At 32.5% G+C, this 23,667-nt stretch overlaps 1 protein-coding gene across 3 annotated transcripts; it reads left to right on the top strand.

The window, feature by feature from the left end:
* Window positions 1-9,415: 9,415 nt before the first annotated feature.
* Window positions 9,416-18,445, top strand: LOC132049379 (tropinone reductase 1-like). 3 transcript variants are annotated; one of them, XM_059440142.1, is made up of 5 exons: window positions 9,418-9,684; window positions 13,872-14,079; window positions 14,628-14,844; window positions 17,112-17,227; window positions 18,104-18,435. In XM_059440142.1, the coding sequence occupies exons 1-5, from the start codon at window positions 9,590-9,592 to the stop codon at window positions 18,275-18,277; spliced, it is 810 nt and encodes a 269-aa protein (XP_059296125.1). In that variant the 5' UTR covers window positions 9,418-9,589; the 3' UTR covers window positions 18,278-18,435. The 3 variants fall into 3 exon arrangements, with proteins under 3 accessions (XP_059296127.1, XP_059296125.1, XP_059296126.1); XM_059440143.1 differs by having other exon boundaries at window positions 17,112-17,207; window positions 18,104-18,385; XM_059440144.1 differs by lacking the exons at window positions 14,628-14,844; window positions 17,112-17,227 and having other exon boundaries at window positions 9,416-9,684; window positions 18,104-18,445.
* The last annotated feature ends 5,222 nt before the right edge of the window (window positions 18,446-23,667 follow it).

Here is a 23,667-nt window from a genome sequence, read left to right as displayed (position 1 = left end):
TTTGAGGTTGAACTTCTTTTTCGGCTTAAATTTGTTACGGGTCATCCTGTTTTGATTCCATCATTTAATTTGCATTATTTGTCTTCGTAAAATTTTTGCATATATATCCACTTCAGATATGCGGTGTCTGCAGCTAGGCTTAACAAACAAGGTTGATTTTGACTGAAGTTTAGATAGTAATGGTTGGCCTCCAATCATTTAATTTGCCTGACTTCAGCCATTTCTGTTCGAAATTCATGCACATATATATGATTGAAGTTCAACAAAAGGTTAAGAAAAGCTAAAATAATTGAACTTTAACTATATATGACTGAAGTTCAAGCAAAAATAACTGAAGCGAGGCAAAACTACTAAAATTATTTTCAAGTGAGGCTTCGAAAGCAACAGTTGAAAAGCGTGGCGTTAGGGTAAAGGTTACGTTCGTTTAGGCTATTCCCAGAAAAGCATTGTCTAAAGCCGAAAAGTGTGGCCTTTGATCAAAGACTACGCTTTTTGATAGTTTAAGCCACACTTTGCTGGGGTGATTTAAGGCATAAAGGAATATTTTTTGCGAGGCTCTTTGGTGAAGAAGTTGGAAGAGGAATTGTTGTAGAAGCATGACAAGCAATTTGAAGGGCAAAGGTATGCAATTATTTGCCAAAAATGTTGTGTTTAAGACTTCCACTGCTCAAAAGAAGAAAAAACACTTAGGAGTCCGCGTGAAACTGACCACAAAAAATTGGCTCACAACTAGAAAACATCGCACCGTTGTCTCCTAGCTACAGAGGAATGGCTCCAACTGAAAATTTCTATCGATCAATTTGGACATTTCAGGATAGATAGATGGCAAAACTGAGTTCTAGGATGAGTACACCTTTCGGTGAGCGGATATATTTTTGGTAAGGTTGTTGAATGATGAGAAATATATATATATTTTTTAATGAATGAGTGACGCAAGATTTAAACTGTGACTTTTAGATAAAATTGAACACCCTTCACCCCTAAGCTATCTATCTCAATTGTTTTAAGGGTGTTCAAAATATATTCTATATCCAGTTAATTATAATATCTAATATGTATACTAGTACCATTTTCCAGCCAAGGGTGCACAGGTGACCACCCTTGGCCATGAGTGGCTCCGCCACTGAGTTTACTCTTTGTTCAAAGCATCAGTCTTGTATATAGCACCCGTGGGGGGAGGGGAGGGGGGTGCGCAAAGGGAAAAAACTGTTTCCTAGGCATATTAGTCTTTTATATGCAATGCCAGCTCAATATGGCATGGTGACTGAAGGTAGACTATTGGCCTGTTACATAAACATACAAATCAATTTGTATGAAGATCTCCATAGATCTTAATATGCATGCATGTATGTGTATTGACAAGTATATGGATATTATTTTCTGAAAAGTAGTTAGTTCATTAAAGGATGGAGAGTCCGGAGCCTAAATGGTACTAAAATGCTCAAAGTAAACCAAATGAGGTGCTCCTTTCCACAATATATCAAAAGGGCAGATAACGTGGAGGGGCCAACGTTATACCCCCAAAAAAAAATTCACCGTGTCAGACAAAAAATAAATAAATTTACAAGTAAAACGTGGACCAGCCAACGTTTTACAAAATATATATTTTGTAAAACGTTGGCAAATTTTGTAAAACGTGGACCAACCAACGTTTTACAAAATATATATTTTGTGAATCGTTGGGCTATCCACGACATTAGACAGAAACCCCAAAACTTCATTCAGCCCTAATTTTCCATCTTCCTCCTCCACCTCCTTCACCATTCCTTTCCAACAACTTACAAAAGTTTTCCAAAAATCATATCCTTCTCCTTCTTCTTCTCCTTCATTTATTTTCTTTTTAAACCTTGCCTTGTGGTCTCATTTTGGGAGCAATTTCTTCATCAAAAACCTTTTGTTGCTAGCTAAATTAAGGTATTTTTTCTATCTCATATAATATTGTGTATTTATGGTAGATGTAGGATATCTGTTTATCTTATATATCTTGATTGTATTTATTCTTTAATTTTTTGTTTGTGTTATTTTTATCTGAACTTTAGACATGATTGTTATATAAAAGGTCTGATTTGTTAAGTAGCACTTTTGAAGAAATTTGTTCTTATGTTACTGTTATTTTCGAGGGTTGTTATATAAAATGTTTGATTTGTTAAGTTTTTCATTATACCTTTAATGTGATATTTATATAGCTAGAAGAGTGGAACATAATTGATGCCTCACTGGCCCAGAAAAATGGATACTTAAAATGTCATGATAATGCATTATTATATGGGACCTAAGTCTAAGTGGGTGGACAATTATTTTCTCTATATTTTATAGGTACAAATGTGGTCCACTATCAGTGGTTTCTAAATAAGGCGTATGGAAGTTGGTTTTATTCTAGCCAGTGCATATTTGTTCTGCTAAAATTGGAATAACAAGCTTCTTCTTCTTTTTTTAATTTTTTTCTTATATTAAGTTAGTCCAAATAGCTTGATCTGGACTTCAATTATTTTATTTTTAGGTATGGAGCTTCCACGGGTACCCCTACATCCGGGGCCAGAAGTGTACGATGTGTTAACACTCCAGCAGAAGCATCGATCACAGGATGTGTGGGATGGCATCTTGAGAGGATCGAGAGGATGCCTAATTCCAAGCCGTGCGGATACCGAATTTTGGAAGCACATGAGGCGTCATCCTCGCATCCTTGACTACTTTGGCTTGTGTGGATTTAGGGGAGTAGTAGAGTAGGATGTGTATCATATGATTGGCGCTCATCATCGCACGTATGAGAGATGACGCCTGAGACGCACACATTTCTTCTGCGTACGGGTGAGGCGACTATCACATTACAAGATATTGAGCTCATGTTTGGCATGGTTGTAGATGGTAACCCTCGAATCAAGTTAATGCTAGAAATATAGACATTGTGGGGTGGCACATCTGATGCGAGCTTGCGAGGTTGGGCGGCCAGGATTGTTTTAACGGTGTGTAGTAGGTTGGAAGTAAATAAATTAATTGAATATATTAGAGGCTTAGATGTCATTATAGATCAGACCCCAGAAATAGATGTGCAAAAACGGGTTAGGTTGGCCATGTTGTGGTTGTGGCGGCGACGATATTTTCGGTTATCTCGACGCATCGGCACTATCGTACATGCAGTATGAGATGAAATTGTTAATTGTTGTTGGAATTGATGCGAACAATAACATTTTTCCATTTGCATATGCTATTGTTGCACGCGAGAGCTTTGAGTCTTGACGTGGTTCCTTTTCTTGTTGTGGAGACATGTTGTTTGTGGGACAACCAATTAGACTTTTCCGACCGTCATCGGGGCATCTTACAATGTGTCCAAACACATGATTGTTACAACCACCATCCACACACCATAGATTTTGTGTTCGACATTTGAAAAACAACTTTAATAAAAGTTCCTCAACTGAAGAACCTTGAGCGACTAATGTGATTGGCGGCTACGAGACACGAAGAAAAGTATAAAATGAGGATGGAACAAATCAAAATATTGTCACCTCAAAGCCGCATCTATGGTTAAATAATCTTCGGAGGAGAAATCGACATTGTATAAGGACAACGGTCATAGGTGGGGGCTATGACAACGAATGTCTCCGAGAATGCTACAACGGTTTATTGAAGAAAGCTCGTGGATTGCCCAGCTACTTGCCATGGTTCGTTATACGTTTAAAAATCTTGTTGATCGGTTTGTTGAAGAAGCACTTTTCTTTGATTTGTTGATTGCGGATAAAAAGTTTTGGCCGCCGTCGTTTGTTCAAAAAGAAGTTTGATGAATGCGGAGAGGTCCACAGCACACCGACATAAAAACAATACAATACGGCTAAAAGTGCTTTGAGAGTTACGATATTTGTACATGAAGGTAAGGGCGGAAATATCCATAAAGTCTCTGCCGAAGGGAAAAAGTGTTCGTGTAAGAAGTGGAGAAACTGCCATATGCCATGTTCACATACCATTAAATTTTGTGCTATCCGCGGAATTCAGCCAAAGACCTATGTTAGCAAGTACTACAATTGCGTGTATTACAAGCAAACGCATAATGGAAATTTTTCACCGGGTGATGGGCATATCGTACCTTTCTCCCGCCTTTAATTACAAACACGCGAATACGAGCGAACTTCGGGGAGCGCGGAGTACAGCCAGAAGGAGGAATGAAATGGATATAGCTCACTGCTCGCGTATGGCGAAGTGTGAGTACTTGCGAGCAAACGGCGTAACAAGAATCATTTGGCTACGTAAATCGGTAGTTGTTGTTGCTTGTTGGTTTTTATGTTTTTTTCTAAGTTGTACGATCGTTGTTTCCTTATGTAATCTTCCAAGAATATATAATATGTCTTGTGCTGTTTAATAACGTATTTAATTTAACATTTACTATTTAGATAATGTGTGACGATTATTTAACTTATATTTTAGTATTTTTTTTTTATGTTCACATATATCACACATTTTTAATTATTGTATGAGTTAGAATATTTGTTTGAGTTAATTATTATATGACTTGTGGCGTATGTTTGAGTTAAAAAACAAAATCACTGAATTTTTTTTTTATATATAAAAGAACAGCAGGATATGATTTAAATCTGGCCAACGTTTTACAAACTATTTTTGTAAAACATTGGCTGGCCAAACAAAAATCAATTGTTGTAAGATGTTGGCCAGCCAACGTTTTACCAATGTAAATTTTTTTTTATCTGACACGGTGAAATATTTTTTGGGGTATAACGTTCGCCCCTCCACGTTATGCCCCTTTTGGTATATTGTGGAAAGGAGCACCCCATTTGGTTTATTTTGAGCATTTTAGTGCCATTTAGGCTCCGGAACAAAGATGGACATAGGAGTTATGTTGCACAAACTTTCCAAAAATGTTACTGCACTCATATCGGATTTCATAAAAATGCACTATTTTAAGCATCCGTCGACATTTCTGAAGGGTCCGAGCAACAAAAGTAGATATAGACGGACGTTGTTAGAATATTTGCTTTTGGCCTGCAGTAACTTTGTTTTACTACTTTTTGAATAACTTTGTTTTACTGTTAGTTAGAGAAATATATTCTGCAGAGATATTCTAGGCTAGATTAGTTAGTTAAAGATATACTCTGCAGAGATATTCTAGGCTAGTTTATGATTATCTTTTTTTACTGTTTTTCCCTATAAATGCAGAGCTAAACATAACTAAAGAAAATGTTGACTGCATTGCAATATATTTTTCTCTCAGTGTTTTTTTCTCTGTTATTTCTTATGTTTCTTCGCTAAAAACCAACAATTGGTATCTAGAACATTTTCTTGAGAGACCTGAGAGAGATGGATTCTCAAAATAGCTTTTCTCAAATAGCTCCTCCTGTCTTTGATGGTGAGAATTACCATCTCTAGGCAATAAGAATGGAGACTTATCTTGAGGCTTTAGATCATTGGGAGGCCGTGGGAGAGGATTATGATGTTCTTCCACTCCCAAATAATCCACTACGGCCCAGATCAAAAACCAAAAGGAAAAGAAAATCAGAAAATCAAAGGCGAAAGCAACTTTATTTGCTGGTATGTCTGCAACAATTTTCACGGGGGTTATGGCTCTCAAAACAACAAAAGAAATTTGGGATTATCTGAAGGAAGAATACACTCGAGATGAAATAATACGAGGCATGAAGGTGTTGAATTTAATAAGGGAATTTAATTGCAAAAGATGAAGGAATGCGAGACCGTCAAAAGAAAGTTACTCGGAACGCTTCTGGCATTGTTAACAAGGTAAGGTTGCTTGGCACTGAATTTAAAGATTCAAGAATTGTTGATTTTTTTTTTTTTGTTACGGTGCCTGAAAGATACGAAAAACATAATTACTACCTTGAAAAACACAATTTGTCTAAATTTACCTTTGACAGAATTGCTAAATACATTGCAGGCACAAGAGCAAATGAGGCTTATGAGGCAAGATGGTATGGCTGAAGAAGCCTTGATAGCCCACCACAAAACTCAAAGCAAAGGTAATAATTCAATAAAAAATTACCCACCCTGTCAGTACTATAGCAAAAAAGGTCATCCTCCATTTAAATGTTGGAAGAGACCAGATGCACAATGCAAGATTTGCAATCAACTTGGTTATGAAGCAGTGATTTGCAAAAACAAATCTCCAAAATATGAAGCAGATGCCCAAATCGCCAATGAAGAAGAAGAAGACCACTTTTTTGTGGCAACATATTTTTCAATGAAAAAATATGATTTTTGGATGATTGACAGTGGTTGTACAAATCACATGACATATGACAAAAATATTTTTAAAGAGTTTATGTCTATGGGAAACAAGAAAGTCAGAATCGAGAATGGTATGCCTATATTCACATAAGGAAAAGGATGTTCCTAATCAAAAGCAGTTTAGATACAAAAATAATTTCAGATGTTCTTTACGTGCCTGATATTAATCAAAATATGTTAAGTGTTGGCCAGCTAGTGGAAAAATGGTTTAAATTGTTATTCGAAGACAAGTACTGTCGAATCTTTGATGCATTAAGCAAGAGATTTTACGAGTTAAAATGAGAGGTAAAAACTTCTCATTTGATCCAACAGAAGATGAACATATGCCAAAATTTGTTGATAATCAAGAGCTGCAATTTGGAGTATGGAACAAGCGAACTGCAAGGCCAAAGATGAATTGGCAGATTTGTTCACGAAGCCAAATTCTAATCAAGTCTAGAATTTGCAGTTCAAAAATCAAGGAGAAGTGTTAAAATATTTGCTTTTGGACTGTAGTAACTATTACGATCCGTTTTTAACCTTGCGGTAATAACGTCCCATAATTTGGCTATTTATGTGAAAACAGAGTCGCCACCTAATTTTTATGGAATTAGGGAAACATTTTAAAAGGTATTACGAAACCTTATTTTTGAAAACCAGAGAGAGGGTAAGAGTTCTGATGATCCCTCAGGTAAGGTATTAAGCACCCCAAGAAATCCGCAAATGCGGTTGCCGGCGGGTTTAAACATTTTTGTGCTAAAAGAATAACGTATGTGCAGGAATAGAAGAATGATTTTAAAAAGATTATTTATGTAGTAACAAAATACGGATATCGGCATAGGTATATGAAAGTATATGTAATTAAATGTTAGTATAAAATGATAAGAAAATAATGCTAAATACATTAGTGTTAAGTGTAAAATAAAGAAAAGTAGTACGAATAACGTCAGTATAAAAATAATGCTAGTGTACGATAAAAGTAATGTTACTATAATTAGTAAAATAATGTTAATATAACTAGCGAGATAATGCTAGTATAAATAAAAATAATGATAGTAATAAATAAGAAAATGTTAGCGCAAATAATTAAGTTGCTTTAACATATTTGGCCTATTGTGTTAGTATCGATAACATAAGTAAAATAACATTATAAATATAAAATAAAGGAATAATAATGTGTATTCAAAATGTATATCAATGTATATAGCGTAAAGAATGTATCAAAAAGTGTGTAAAAATGTATATCAATATGTATTTGATAAAATAATCTTTAAGAAAAGGGATGAAGCTAATTTGACTCGTAAAAAATACCGTTTGTTTTATTTGAAAAATAATTAAAGAATGGAGAAAACATTGCTGTACAATAATTAATTTAACAAATGACCAAATGAATTGTAGCAAAGAGTTGATAAAATAGTTATGTATAGAAAAATGAGAGAAAATGTGGTGAGTTTAAAAGAACAAAAATGAGTATCTACTTCAAATTGAGAGATGGCCTAATATTATGCCTAGCGTCACAGATGTAAATTTAATGTGTATTTAGTTAATCTGGCAATAAAAACGTGTTTACCGCGTAAGTTTTGCCTAAATGAGTAGTGAATTTGAAATAAAGAAATAAACACAAGTAATACTCTCCCGGTCGACATCCTGAAAATAAAGTGTTCACTATACTATGAGTTTATGTTTTGTACAATTTTAAAAGCTACGGAAAGTAAATACAAACAACGGTTCAATGAAGATCTTCCGATTCTTTCCGGGGGTCGTCTTCGATATGTATCTACGAATACCTACATAAACACTTCGTAAAAATGATAGTAAAAAAAGTAACATATAAATAAATAAAATGTAAACCTTTGACGGAGAACAATTATACAACATATGATTTTTTGGGACAACATTCTTGATAAAATTAATATATATTCGTCTTTTAAAAATGAAGGCCTCAAAATTCGACAGTTATTTTTTCATTGGCTAAAAGTGGAGCATTTCTTCAATATTAATAAATTAACAAAAGCAAAGAAAGTGTCAAAAACAGTCCAAGAAATTCCACAGTAGTAACAGTGGCGAACAAAGTAGCAACAATGAGCAAACAATACAGCACAAGTCACTGGAAAACACAAAAAATTGGTAGCCAAAAATGATGATAGCAATGGTTCATATAAGCGAAAATAATATTTTAGCACAATGGAGCATTAAGAACATAGATTCTCAGACCAGCGTCAGTCCCTCCCCTAGATCTCTTATTTTTGTGTTTTTTTTTTTTAGTAAATATATGCCTATGTGCAAAGTATTTAACAATTAAAAAAAAATCTAGAGCAAAAACAATGAGTGAATAAAAATGTCAAATATATAGTAAAGGAGATCTAAAAATGTTGAGCAAAAAAAGAGAACAGTAGAAAACCCAATATAAAAAAAAATTGTTCGTAGTTTGTGTGAGTGTAGAGAAAGAGATGAGAGTTAGAAAAATTTTAGAAAGAAAAATACAAAAAGATGGGAGCTTTTAAGGGAGATGAATGTGAGAATAAAAATTTAAGAGATGGACTTTTTTTTTTTTCGGGGGAGATGAGCGGGTGAGTGGAGAGTAAAATGAGGGGGAGAGGTGAGAATAAGAGCCCGTTTGGATTAGCTGAAAAAAGTGACTTTTAAGTATAAATACTTAAAGTATTTTTAAGTGCCGAAAGTTATTTTATAAATAAGCAGTTACGTGTTTGAATAAAAGTGTTTAAATAATTTTTAGAAGTAAGGGTAGTATTGGAATTAACAGAAAATATAAGAGATAAAAGGGTAAAGTTATTGGTCAACTGGCTTTTAAGCCCAAAAAAATAAATTGGGATTGAACAACTTTTTGATTTTGGATTATTTTAAGCATTTTTTAATTTAATTTAATCTGTTTTCTATTTTTATCAAGCGCTTAAATAAGTTAGAAATGATTTATAAGCTGATTTGATCAATTTATAAGTCAATCCAAACGGGCTCTAAATAGGAAAGAAAAGAGTCGAAAAGAAAAGAGAGAATTGAAAAAAGTAAGAGAGTTAAAAAAGGAAAAAATAAGTTTAAAAAAAAGAGAAAGGGAGAGAGTGTTGAAAAAAGGAGGAGAGTTGAAAAAGAAAGAATGACAAACCAAGGCTTTAAATTGCAACCACATACTCTTAGTCAAAATCGATGGGCACATTGACTCTAGACACAATTTGGTAAATTGTGTGGAACAGGTATAGACGTGCTAAACTAGCTTTTCTGTTGTATACACACATGAAACCATTTTCTGTCCCTATATATATCATATAGTATATATGACAAAGTGACCATCAAGGCTTTAAAATCTCATTTTTAAGCAGTTGCAGAAAAACATAGACAACCACAAATGGCAGAATCAAAAGATAACGAGGAAATATTGAGAGGAAGATGGAGTCTCAAAGGCACCACTGCCCTTGTTACTGGTGGCTCCAAAGGCATAGGGTGAGTTTTATATTTTCCCCTTTACTCTTCCATTTATATAAATCCAAGTATATAGTACTTTAGTAGTAGTTTTAATGGAAATAAAATAGATGTTCCCTCTGTACACTACCGGCTCAAGGGACAAGCAACTAAAGCAATTGCTTTAGCCCCCCCCCCCCCCCCCCCCCATTTTCATATATATATTTATTTATTTAATTTAAACTATATAGAAGCATGGGCTTAGACCCATGCTTTGTCATCCGTCGTGAAAAAAAAAGCGTGGCACCATATTAAACACCAATCAATATTTTTTTTTTTAAAAAAAAAAAGAAGAAGAAAAAAAAAAAGTGGAAACCACCATCTCCAAACTCACTAAAAAAAAAAAAAAAAGTGGGCCATATTAACAAAATCAAGTAATTTAAAAAAAAAGTAATCCCATATTAAAAAACAAACAATGTCAAAAAAAAAGTGCATCCCATATTAAAAAATCAAACAATATTCATGTAATTTCCAAAGTATATCATTAAATCAATAATGATGGATTATTGCCACATGCGTATCAATCCATTACAGAAATGAAATTATTGTACAAAGAAAAAACATGGACTCCATATTATTGCTTTTCTTCAAAAGGTTAAGTAGCCAAATCATACAATTTTCTTTCTTTTTTATATTAGCCTAAGATGTAATTTAGATCCATCATGTTATTTATTTGTTATGTTTACTAAAATAAATATACTTAAAATACTTATATTTTAAAATAAGATAGAATTTAATTACTTTTTCATTTTTTTTCCTTACTATAATAAATGTGAAAAGAGATTAATGTCACAAAAGAAGAAATAATATTAAATGGAGATCAGATAATTAATAAGGTAAATTAGTGAAATTATAATTCTAATTGACGTTTCCTTAATCATTTTTTTCCTTACTCTAACAAATGTGAAAAGAGATTAATGTCGTAAAAGAAAAAATAATATTAAATGGAGATCAAATAATTATTAAGGTAAATTAGTGAAATTATAATTCTAATTGACGTTTCCTTAAAAAACCGTGCAAAGGACAACATTACAAGTAAAATGAGCTAAACCAAAAATATTTACCAAAAATTAAAAAAATAGTAGTTCTTCATTTAAATAGAAAATCAAATTTCTACTTCGTTTCATTTTAAACATGTAAAATTAATATAATAATTTGAATTAGAATTATCCAAATCAAAATTTGATAAAAAATAATAAGTATTGTTTAGGCTCAATCTACATACAGTAGCAATAGAATATTTTACACCTTTAAATTAATCGAATTAAAATTCAAAGTATCAACGTCACGCTAAATATTGCTATTGTTTTATCTCAAAGAGGAAAAATAGTTTCCTTTTAAATAAGTCTTCTCTTTTAAAAAGTATTAATAAATTTTTGCCAACTTTGTATTCGTAGCAAACACTACTATAATAAAGTTGTTAATACGAAGCACAAACTATGATGTTATATTAATCGTATTTTGAACATAATATATATATATATATATATATATATATATATATATATATATATATATATATATATTACTATATATAAATAAGCGAAGATCGTCGTCCGTCCTTTGATCCCACTTTTTTATTTATGGGCAAAAAAATCCTTTGTGGTCCCACCTACTTTTTTATTTAAGGGCAAAAAAATGACATTTTATACTTTATATTACCAACTCTTCTAAAAAGTAAATAGAAATACTTTATTATATTTCTATTTTTCTATATATGTAAGACGGCTTACCCACGTTTCGTCGTCGACCACTCTTAAAAAAAAAAAAAAAAGGTGGACCCCATACTAAAAACACCAAGCAATATTTTTTCAAAAAAATGGACCCCACCCTCTCCAAACTCATTAAGAAAAAAAAAGTGAACCCCACCCTCTCCAAACTCATGAAAAAAAAGTGGACCCCATATTAAAAAAACAAGCAATGTCAAAAAAAAAAAAAAAAACGTGTACCCCATATATTAAAAAATCAAATAATATTCATGTAATTCCCAAAGTATCCCCATCAAGTCAATAATAGTGATTTATTAGACATGCGTATCAACCCATTAGTGGAGCAAATGAAATTATTGCACAGCAAAAAACATGGATCCCATATTATTGCTTTTCTTCAAAAGGTTAAGTAGCCAAATACATACAATTTCCTTTCTTTTCTTATATTAGCATGACATCTAATCTAGATATTTAATTGTTGTATTTGCTATTCCGCCATGTCACTTATTTGTTATGTTTACTAAAATAAATATACTTAAAATATTTATATTTTAAAATAAGATAGAATTTAATTACTTTTTCATTTTTATTCTTACTCTAATAAATGTGAAAAGAGATTAATATCAAATGGAGATCAAATAATGAATAAGGTAAATTAGTCAAATTATAATTCTAATTGACGTTTCCTTAAAAAAACATGCAAAAGACAACATGACAAGTAAAATGAGCTAAACCGAGAATATTTACCAAAAATTAAAAAATAGTATTTCTTCGTTTAAATAGAAAATCAATTTCTACTTTGTTTCGTTCTAAACATGTAAAATTAATTTAATAATTTGAATTAGAATTATCCAAATCAAAATTTGAAAAAAAATAATAAGTATTTCACACCTTTAAATTAATCGAATTAAAATTGAAAGTAATGCTTAAATATTGCTATTGTTTTATCTCAAAGAGAGGAAAATAGTTTTCTTTTAAACAGGTCTTCTCTTTTAAAAAGTATTAATAAATTTTTGCCGACTTTGTATTCGTAGCAAACACGAATATAATAAAGTTTTAAATACGGAGCACAACCTACAATGTTATATTAATGGTGTTTTGAACATAATATATATATATATATATATATATATATATCCATAAAAACAGTACAAACTTATATATGTTTATTATCAATATAAAATATATATATATATCACTATTATTAAAAAAAAATAGATTTATGCTTGTTATTTGGGGAATGTCATAGAGATTATTTAGAAACAAATAGAAGTCATTTAGATAAATATTCCTCAGTCTTAATTATGTGACACTTTTTGCTTTTTTAAAGTCAATTTTGGAATAAATTAACTCTATATTTTTAAAATTAAATGTTTAAAATTATACAATAAGTACTGTCTATAAGTCACATTTCTTTTTGGGTCAATACGATGAAAAATATATTTCAAAATGGTTGGTCAAATTCTATACTTAAATTTCGTAATAAACATCCAATTTAATGATGATATTGACAGTAGAAAGACATACAAAGTCTCTTATACATCTTTTAGAGTTGATTAATTCTTATAAAGAGAGGATCGAACCACTAATTCAATTCAAAACAGACTTAGGATTATCCCAAATATAAAGTTATTTTAACATCTACTTAGTAGTACAAAATTAGTAGAGTCAGCAGTTATCTTCGATAGAAAAAGCTAATATGTTGTCGAATGAATGGTCAAGATACGTACAAGCTGATCCCATACACCATACATCATCATTGCAAAATGAAAAGGAATGAAATCAAGTAAACATATATAAATTTTTATTAATTAAATTTAAGGGCCCTTTCTTAAAGTTGGCTTTAGGCCACCAATTCCGTTGAGCTGGCCCTGCCTCTCTAATTATTTTGCTAATTTCTACTTTTCGGAGTGAAATTAGCTTTGATATTTGACACTGAAATGATTTTTCTTTTAATTTTCACTAGTTATCATGGACGTATCTGTATTTATACGAGTGTTTATGTCACTACACGTTTATGATCCAGTGGTACATCCTTTTTTATATTTACCCGTTTGTTGTTTCAATTTGGTAATTAACTCATGTGACCAACAAGGTATTTTTCTTACTGGTTCTTTTTTATCCCAATCGAATTTATCTAAATTTTGTCCCATCAGGATCAATTGCATTGAATAATTTTCTCACAAATTCAGTGTTTTCTTTCCTGAATCTATTCTTCCCTGTTCCTCCCTTCCTGGTATGAAAATAAAAAAGATCTTCAAATTTAAACCTGAATCTGGTTCCCTGCATAGTTCATTGATTAATACATAGTTCATTGATTAAAGTTAAAACTTAACAACATTTGGTGATATTGATTTATTATCAATCGTATCCACTTTTTCTTTGAATTTTCTAGAGAAGTATTATTTATGTCTGAAGGTGAAAACCTCGTCTTTTTTACTTTGGCTATTGGGGTTTTAGGTATGCAGTAGTGGAAGAATTGGCAAGTTTTGGAGCGACAGTTTATACATGTTCACGTAATGAAAAGGAGCTGCAAGAATGCCTTCAGATTTGGAGAAAAAAGGGACTTAAAGTTGAAGGTTCTGTTTGTGACTTATTATTGCGTACTGAACGTGAGAAGCTTATACAGACTATTGGACATGTTTTTAATGGAAAGCTCAATATTTTGGTTAGACTTTAACCCATCTATATTAATTGAAGTTCTATCTAATTTCAAGTTAGTTGCTAATTACACTGCTTTGCAAAAAATCAAACCGACACTTACTATAAACCTATGTTGTTGGAAGCCTAGAACTCTAAAAAAGATGTTGTCGTGTGCGTGTCTGATACTTCAGGAATGCGTTATTTTTGGAGACATGCAACTGTTAATATTTTTGAAGAGTTCGAGCAACATGTAGTTATAAAACTATTTTGTAATTGAAATTTAAGCAATTTAATTTTGTATAGTAGAGTTTTTACATTGTGGGTTCTAGTAAACACTACTGGAAACACGCACATACTAAAGGACTCATCGAAAATATTATGCTCGTCGAGAATTCTTCCAGACAACTTTCCGGCAAAAAATTCATATTTTTGACCGAATTTTGACAAAATCGTCCATTGTTTCTAATATGATTTAAGTAATGTGAGAGAGTACATAAGTTAGTTATAAAGTAACAGTACATGAAAAATAAACATAAATTACAACAATTGTTTGATCAATTTGTTCATGATTAGGTAAATAATGCTGGAGTTGGAATATATAAGGAAACTAAAGATTTCACAGCAGAAGATTACAACATCATAATGGGAACTAATTTTGAAGCAGCTTATCATTTATGTCAAATTGCTTATCCCTTGTTGAAGGCATCTGAAAATGGCAATGTTACTTTTGTCTCTTCAATTGCTAGCTTTTCAGCTCTGCCTTTTCTGTCTCTTTATTCTGCTTCCAAAGGTAACATTTCTACCCGTCTTTTTACTTTTTTAAAATAATACTCCTCATTCTATCGTGTTTGACATTATCTTTTTATTAATCCATTTTAAAAAGAATAGCACATTCCTATATTTTTCTTTAATGAGAAGTTTTTCTCGCAATCATTGGCGGATCTAGAGGATTAGTTATGGGTTCACGTGAACACAATAACTCTTGCCTATATATTAAAAAATATATTAGATATCTATAAATATTTGACTGTTGACTCAATTATTAACATAGGTTAACTTGAGGTTGTTATAAGAACTTATAAACTTCAAATCCCTTAATAGTTTTGATAGCTAGACAAGCACTATGACATATTTATAACCATAAATTTCGAAAGTTTTATAGCTACACAAATATTATGAAATGTTAAAACTCACAAATTTTAAAAGTTTTTCTTTAAAAAAAAAAAAAATCGCGCTCAATCAAAATATGAAAAACAAAGTGGGAAGGGCGGAGTACCATATTTTCTTTGTACTAAAGCACTTTATTAACTTTAAGTTTAAATCAGGGAGAAAATTTTACCAAAAGTCTCAAAAGGTTTCATTCTAATTTCATCTCCATCATATATGTTATTTATATTTTAAATACCTTTTACTTATTCCATCGTCGAGACCATTGAAAAATGATGATTCTCATTTTTTTAAAAATAAAATAAAATTCAAACATGTGCTTTTTTTCCGGAAAAGGACCAAATATACCCCTGTACTATCGAAAAAGGGCCAAATATGCCCCTCGCTATACTTTGGGTCCAAATATACCCCTACCATTATACTATTGGATCAAATATACCCCTCATCCGTTAAAATTGTCCAAGGTGGATATATAATCTTACGTGCGAACATTTGATGAGGTGGCATGCCACGTGGGATGCCACCTCATCACCCCTAAGCCATTTTACCTTCTCCTCTATTTGTTCTTCGACAAATAAAATTTCCTCCCCTCTACCACCATTGCCTCCATTACCAGTTAAAATATGCCTCTCTCCAAAGTGGAATCTCCGGCCACATTTCCAAAAGTAGTAAAACACTAAATACCAAACACCCAATCAGTACGCACTATCTAGTCCATTACCCAAAATCCATCAATTTGAACGCAGTACGTAGAAAAAGAAATGGAGAAGGGGAGTGATGGGTTTGTGAGAGCTAATCAAATTGATTTGAAGAGTTTGGATGAACAACTGGAGAGGCACTTTAACAGGGCATGGACTATGGGAAAGAGCAGCAATAAGAAGAAATTGTTGGATGATTCGTGCGTTAACTACTCTACCGCTTACGAAGAGACGCCATCGCCATCGTCACGCCGCTCTCTCTCTATCTAATTCCTCCGTCGTCAAATGCGGGCAAAGACACGACTGGGAAATTGACCCTTCCAAACTCAAACTCATTAACAGAGTTTGGAAACGGAGTATTGACCCTTCCAAGCTCATTAACAGATGTTTACACCGCGGAGTAATCGCCGAAAACAGAAAACTGACATTCCGACGAAAATGTGGTCGGAGATTCCACTTTGGAGAGAGGCATATTTTAACCGGTAATGGTGACAACGGTGGTGGAGGGGAAGGAAATTTTATTTGTGGAAGAACAAATAGAGGAGAAGGTAAAATGGGTTAGAGGTGATGAAGTAGCATGCCACCTCATCAAATGTTAATGACACGTAGGATCATATATTAACCTTGGATAACTTTAACGGATGAGGGGTATATTTGGACTCAAAGTATAACGAGGGGTATATTTGACCCTTTTCCTTTTTTTTTTTTTTTTTTTTTTTTTTTGAATACACTGCATGTTGAAGAAACTTGAATTTCAAAAATCCACATAAATTTATTGAAGTAGTTACTCTAATATTATCTTATAGCCTGTTTGGTCATGCTTCTAAAATCAGCTTATTTTAAAAAGTACTTTTAAAAAAATCCATTTTTAGCCAAAAACAGTTTGTATTTGACCAATTAATTTAAAAACCACTTTTGAGTAGCAATTAGTGTTTGACCAAGCTTTTAAAAGTGCTTCTACGTGTATTTTTTCTCAAAAGTACTTTTCAAATAGTGCTTTTGGGGAAAAACTAATTTTTTAGCTTTTAAAAAATTGCTTCTGCTAATCCACAAAAACACTTATTTTCTCCAAAAGCTTAGTCTAACACCTCACTTTTTTTAAATAAGCACTTACTAAAAAAATAAGTACTTTTGGGAGGAAAATAAGCTTGGCCAAATACTAAGTAGACCTAATTTTAATTTCTCTCTGTAGGAGCAATAAATCAACTGACAAAGAATTTGGCATGTGAGTGGGCCATGGACAAAATTCGTGTTAATACAGTTGCACCAGCAGTAATTTTAACCCAAGGTATGGAAGCATCAATTAAGGTAAGGTCTTTTTATTTTAATCCCTTTTTTGAAGTACATTAAATTTTTTATTTATCTCATTTAATTTTCTAGTCAAGAATGCTTTGTACTTATGCTTTTTCCAAAAGAAGCCTCACGAGCTCAAGTGAAATTATTCCTTAGTAAACTTCTTTCTAGTTTAAGCTACTACAATCACACTTCTAATTTATACAATGAAAATAATCTTTTAGTTTGTTTGGCCAAATTTTTAAAATTTGCTTATTTTGAAAAGTATTTTTTTTTTTTTTTTTTTTTTTGTTAAAAAAAAGTGCTTTTGGAGAGTAACAATATGTGTAATCAATTTTGAATAGTATTGCAATATTAGAATAGCCATTTGTGCCTGACCAATATTCTGAAGTTCTTCTCGAGAAAAACTACTTATTTTCTAGTACTCCTCGAAAACACTTATTTTTGTCTTATAAATTTGGTCAAACACTCCAGCTCTCTGACATAAACATTTTTTACTTCACAAAAATTTAATCAAGCAGACTGTAAGTGAAATTATTCCTTAGTAAATTCCTTTTTAGTTTAATATAGTACAAGTACACTTTTTCTAATTTATTTAAAGAAATGGAATTAAATTCATATTTTCAAAGTAGTGAACAACAACAACATACCCTGTATAATTCTACAAGTGGGGTCTAGGGAGGATAGACTGTAAGTAGACCTTACCCCTATCTTGGGAGGTAGAGAGAGGTTATTTTCGATAGACCCTCGGCTCAAAACAAAGCAAAAATAAAGTAGGTCAAAAAGGAAAAAGGGACAGTAACTATAACAAAACAGTACGCTAAGCGAATAATGTTCAAAGTAATTAAGTTTTCTTTATATATTTTATTTTAATGATCTCCCTCACTGCAGAATCCTGCGCAAAAAGAAGAAATGGACAAATATATTGTTCGAACTCCTATGGGTCGACCCGGAAAGCCAGAGGAAATTGCTGGCACGATAGCCTTCCTTTGCTTCCCTGCTGCTTCATATATCACAGGCCAAATTATATATGTTGATGGTGGATTCACTGCTAATGGAGTTTAAGTAGACAAAATTGCCCGAATCATGGGCCAGATTATATGTGAGAGGGTTTGTTTATAAATAATGTGATACATTGAGAAGTGTGATGCATTATATTTCCCATTATATTATATTGTTAAAACTCGTGTGATACATTTGTGGATTGTTAGATATACATTATATGTTATCATAAGTATTTGTATACATTGTGTGATATACATTATTTGATATACATATGTATTATACATTATTTGATGTACATTATTTGTATTTGGGCTATCAGATGCCAAAAGCTAAAACCTGAGCCGTTTTGTGCCAATGTTTTGGCCGGATTGTATTCCCACGTAAATTTTCCATGAAGTTGCACCGGCAGCAATTGTAACTCCAGTTTCCAAGCAGATAAGGGTTTTTTATTTAATTCATATCTTAAAAAAACTTATTCATCCATTTCCTAGTCAAGAATGCTTTGTACTTTATATTTTTTGGAAAAAACACATAAGTTACTCCTGAACCTGTTTGAATTGTAACTCCAGTCATTGAAGCAGATAAGGGTAAGTTCTTTTTATTTAATTCCTTTTTTCATATCTTAAAAAAACTTATTCATCCATTTCCTAGTCAATTAAATTAAATTGTCTTTGTAAATTGTCCGACCAATTGTGTTTATATTGTTCTCTAATTTGTAAAGTTTTGACCATTAAAAATTGGGGCTACGGTCAAGTTGGATGTGCAATGAGGTGGCGCCTTTTGGTGTTGGTTTCTTTGAACCTGTTTGAAAAAATTATTTATATTAAACTCTAAAAAATTATTTATATTAAACTCTATGCCATACAAAAGATAGCTTATTTATTTAGCACACAACTTGACCTCTACCTCTTTTTTAAATAAACGAAATATTTGTTATATCTCGTTTTTAAACCCAATTGTTAATTGTAGGTCTGTCTCTCTATCCTTCTTGCTTAAGTACTGTTATCAATTCTTCTTACTGTTATTAATTCTGCTTCAAACTCATGACGTGCGTGTCCCTGTCCCATGTATGCAACGTAAAACTTGTCGATAAAATAGTCAAGTTCTTTTTTATTTATTTTCTTAAAATTCTCTATTTTGTTGCAAAACAAAAAATAAAAATAAAAATCCTCAACTACAAGACTAACCTAATAAGTTTGGGGATAACTACATGACATAACAAACATATAGTGGGTATTGACATTTAATAGCTATAGTTTAACTTCATTACTTCTCATAGCAAACATTTGTGTATTAATGACATTTAGTAACTATATATACATATATATATATATATATACACACACACAAAGTAGAATACCCATCACACTATTCACTTCCAACTCAACCCTCCCATCTCTCTCCCCCCTCTTCTCCCCAATGCTCCGCCGCCGGCCACCAGCGACCGCCGGACCTTCGACGAAATGCCGTGCCCCTTAACCACCGTCACTGCCAGCCCCTTCCCCTTTTTCCTTTCTTCTCCGGCCGTGCCCCTTTTTCCTTTCTTCTCCGGCGCCAAAAAGGGAAAAAAACCCAGGTCTACGCCGGAAAAGAGCCAATACCGACGGATCTGAGCATTGTTGGAAGCAAAAAAAAAAAAAAAAAAAAAAGAAAGAAAGCTCTGATCTACGACTGATCTGAGCAAAGGCATACAGTGTTTTTTGCCGGAGCGACGACGAGCTACAAATCTATAGCTTTTCCGGTGAGATCTGAAGGTGACGGTGATGATGACGGAGAAAAGAAGGTGAAGGAGAAGAAGGCGTACACGGATCTGATCGGAATTTTTGACCGAAAGTTTTTTTCCAGATCTGTGTATACATACACTGTATACATATTTTTCGAAAGTTTTTTTTTTTTTTTCGATTTGTGTATACTTACATCACCGTATACGATATTTTCGCGTTTTCGAAGAAATCTTTTTGTATACAAATGAATAGAGTGAAGTTACGCCTGTATACAAATGAATACAATCAATTTTATTTTTTGTATTCAATTTTTGAGTGTATTCGTTTTTTTTTTTTTTTGGTGTACATATGTTGTATACAGTGTTTTTCGCCAGTTTTTGTTAATTTTTTTGGTGTATCTATGTTGTATACACCTGTATTTGTTGTATACATACCGAAAAATATGTTGTTTGTGAATTTATGGTGCATATAAATTTTTATGTATACATTTTTTACTCTGTGTATTTATGAATACAACAAGCCAATTTATAAATACAGATAGTCATTTTCATGAATATAGTGAAAAAATAGGAATTTTTTTTTTTGTTGTATTCATGAATACAAATAAAAATAAAAAACGAATACGGTGAAAAAAACGTGTACAACCGTTTTGGCGGTTGTAGTTCTTCAAAATGTAAATATTGAAACATTTGCTATGTGGCTTGATTAAAGCCCAAAAGTTTGTCATTTATGTAGTTTGCCCATAAGTTTGTGGGCCTAAATCCAATGGATCGGGCCAAAGATGTTTCGGGCCTAATAGCCTCCCTTTGCTTCCGCTTCATATATTACGGGCCATATTATATCATTTTCTTGCGCGATTGTCCTTCTTTTGGGGTGGTCTTTAAATTATGTCCTTCGCTTAAAAAGGTGGCAAAAAATACCCGAGGTTCTGGGTTCGAAACCCCCCCCCCCCCCCCCTTTATCCACAAAAAAAAAAAAAAAAAAAAAAAATCGCAAGGCAAGGCTTTTGCAAAAAGTCTGCCTTATGCGGCAGACGTTGCCTTAAAGCATAACTAAAAGTCTGTCTTATAAAGCAAAGCTTGCCTTACAAGGCAAAGTCTGTCATCTCTGGCATAGGTTCTATGTAACTTCGCCCGAATAGGCATAGGTTTCAAGTCTGTCTTATAAAGCAAAGCTTGCCTTACAAGGCAAAGTCTGTCATCTCTGGCATAGGTTCTATGTAACTTCGCCCGAAAAGGCATAGGTTCATAGAAACCTACGCCTTGCGAAATTATTACTTATTTTTTACTTTGCTGGATTTCGAACTCAGAACCTCAGGACATTTTTGGCTACCTTTTTAAGCGAAGGGCAAAAATTAAAGACCAGGCAATTGAGGGGCAAAATTAAAGACCAGTCCATATGAAGGGCAATCGTGCAAATTGCCCTAACGGCTAATGGTGGTGGATTTTAGATATGACCAAGTTGTGGACATGCTCTAATTGTAAGAAGTTATTCCCTTGACTTGGTATAGTATTTAGATTCTTTTTGGGTTTTGTATTTGAGCTTGAACATTTATTCAAGCGTAAATTTTTTACTGGTCATCTTGTTTTGATACCGTCATTTAATTTGTAATTGTCTTTTTAAAATTTGTGCATACATATCCACTTCATATATGCGGTGTTTGAAGTTAGTTTGACAAACAAGATTAAATATGATTGAAGTTCAGATAAAAATGGTTGGAGTTCAGTCATTTTTGTTCGAAGTTCATGCACACATGGCTGAACTTCACACAAAATTGACTGAACGTTAACTATTTATGACTAAGTTCAAGCAAAAATGACTGAAGTGAGGCCAAAGTAACTGAACTTCAGCTATATAGATGTCTGAAGTTGTCTTGAAGTAGGTACACATGCAAATTTTTTTTTTTTTTTTTAAAAAAGGACACAAATTAAATGGCCGAGGCAAAATCAGCCAATCGGGTATCGGTAAACCTTTCCCTTTTATGGCAATGGGTGACAATGGGTGATCGAGCTCTTGGGCCTATGTGATTATTGTTTTTATATACTTCTTTCTTAAATATATTGCGAGCCAAACTATACCAAACAAATTGGATCGGAGAAATTACTATAGCCATGTGATTGGTTTTCTTTTTTCGGTTTATAAAAAAGGACAGATCGTTAATTGTTACTTGTTGTGAAGGTGCTTCAACTATGAGCTATTTTGTTTGAGTGGTAAAAGTACAAATTTTGCCTTTTGATGAAATTTACCTTGTTTTCAAAGCAATGGCTTGGAATGACATTGCTTTTGGTGCAATTCATATTTCATCCAATATATGCTTTGCCTCATGCTTTAAGCATATGTAACTCGTTTCACTTAAAAAGCTGGAACACATAACTGTCTTTCATTCCCTTGTCTAATATTTCCAATTCAAGTGAAAATAGGAAAACCTGCAAGCAGGCATAAAACATATGATCCAAGAGATTGATTTGTATTTATAGTTTAATTTATGCAATTCTTAGATGATAAGTAAGGAAAGTAATCAAAACCATTACTAATTCCTTTAACAAAACCCAATTTCTACTAATCAAAGCCTTAAATTCATGGGAATATTGTATCACAAGCCTCTCAACAAATTTTCAGCATCAAAGGCCACGGCCAAGTGGTCGTTGAATTGAGAGAAGAACTATGAGGTCCAGTTTCAAGTTTCAACGAAGGCAAAATTAGTAGGTGGTTTAGTCACATCTGCTTACAAGTCTCGGTGGACAGAATTATCCCATACTTGTGCTGGTGGGGATAAAAGGTACTCCAAGTAATAATTAAGGTGCGTACAAGCTGACTCGGATACCACCATCATAAAAATAACGGAGATACATAAATATTTAATTAATTTATCTGGTTCAATATCCTTCGACTCCTAGAATATCTATAAATCCAGCATTAACCAAACACAATTGGAAATATGAAAAAGGACATGAATTATTTCATTAATTAGGTGTGAGTTCTACTTTAGACTGTCTTACTAATACCTATGAATAAAAGGGCATTCGCTAACCTAGACATTAATTACACTATTTTGTATGCTTGTGATTTCCCTTAATCTTGCGTAGTTGATTGTGAAAGCCTTCAAGTATGGTTTAGCTTAAGTAGCAGCTCGATGATCTGCTACACAAAGATATATAGTATACTATAGTAAAAGAAAGAGTGATTATTTCGGAAGATTAAATCCTTTAATAATTTTATTCTCTTTCGCATTTGTAAATCTAAGAAACAAAGAGGAGAAATTTAAAGAGGTGCATGAACTGCTATTCAATTTTAAAGTTCTGAATACATGTATAGTTCTAGACTTCCCTTAAAGATAAACCTAAATGGAAAATTTCCCTGACATTTGACCTAAACAATATATATTCATCTAATATACACATCATACAAGTAAACATCATTAATAAAGCTTCTATGGTTCACAAAAAGTATTGTCATAATCAAAGATACTACAACTTAAAACCATAAAAATTTAACTAGATTTGGCAAAACCAAGTACTATAACCTCCTAGATTAAAAGATTAAGAGACTTTTTTATTAACCTACCAAAAGAAATTAAACTTCTTGCCAAAAAAAAAAAAAAAAAAAAAAAAAAAAAAAAAAGACAGAAGAAATTTAAAACAGCAACAATAACAATAATTAATACTAGCAACATAGAAAGATGAATCTAAGCTAAAACACTTGAACAAGAAAATTGTAGTACTTATC

This window comes from Lycium ferocissimum, chromosome 3, assembly GCF_029784015.1.
Source record: "Lycium ferocissimum isolate CSIRO_LF1 chromosome 3, AGI_CSIRO_Lferr_CH_V1, whole genome shotgun sequence".
NCBI classification, from domain to species: Eukaryota; Viridiplantae; Streptophyta; class Magnoliopsida; order Solanales; family Solanaceae; genus Lycium; species Lycium ferocissimum.
Note: the sequence above shows the minus strand (reverse complement) of the source record. Positions and strands in the feature narration are given on the sequence as shown.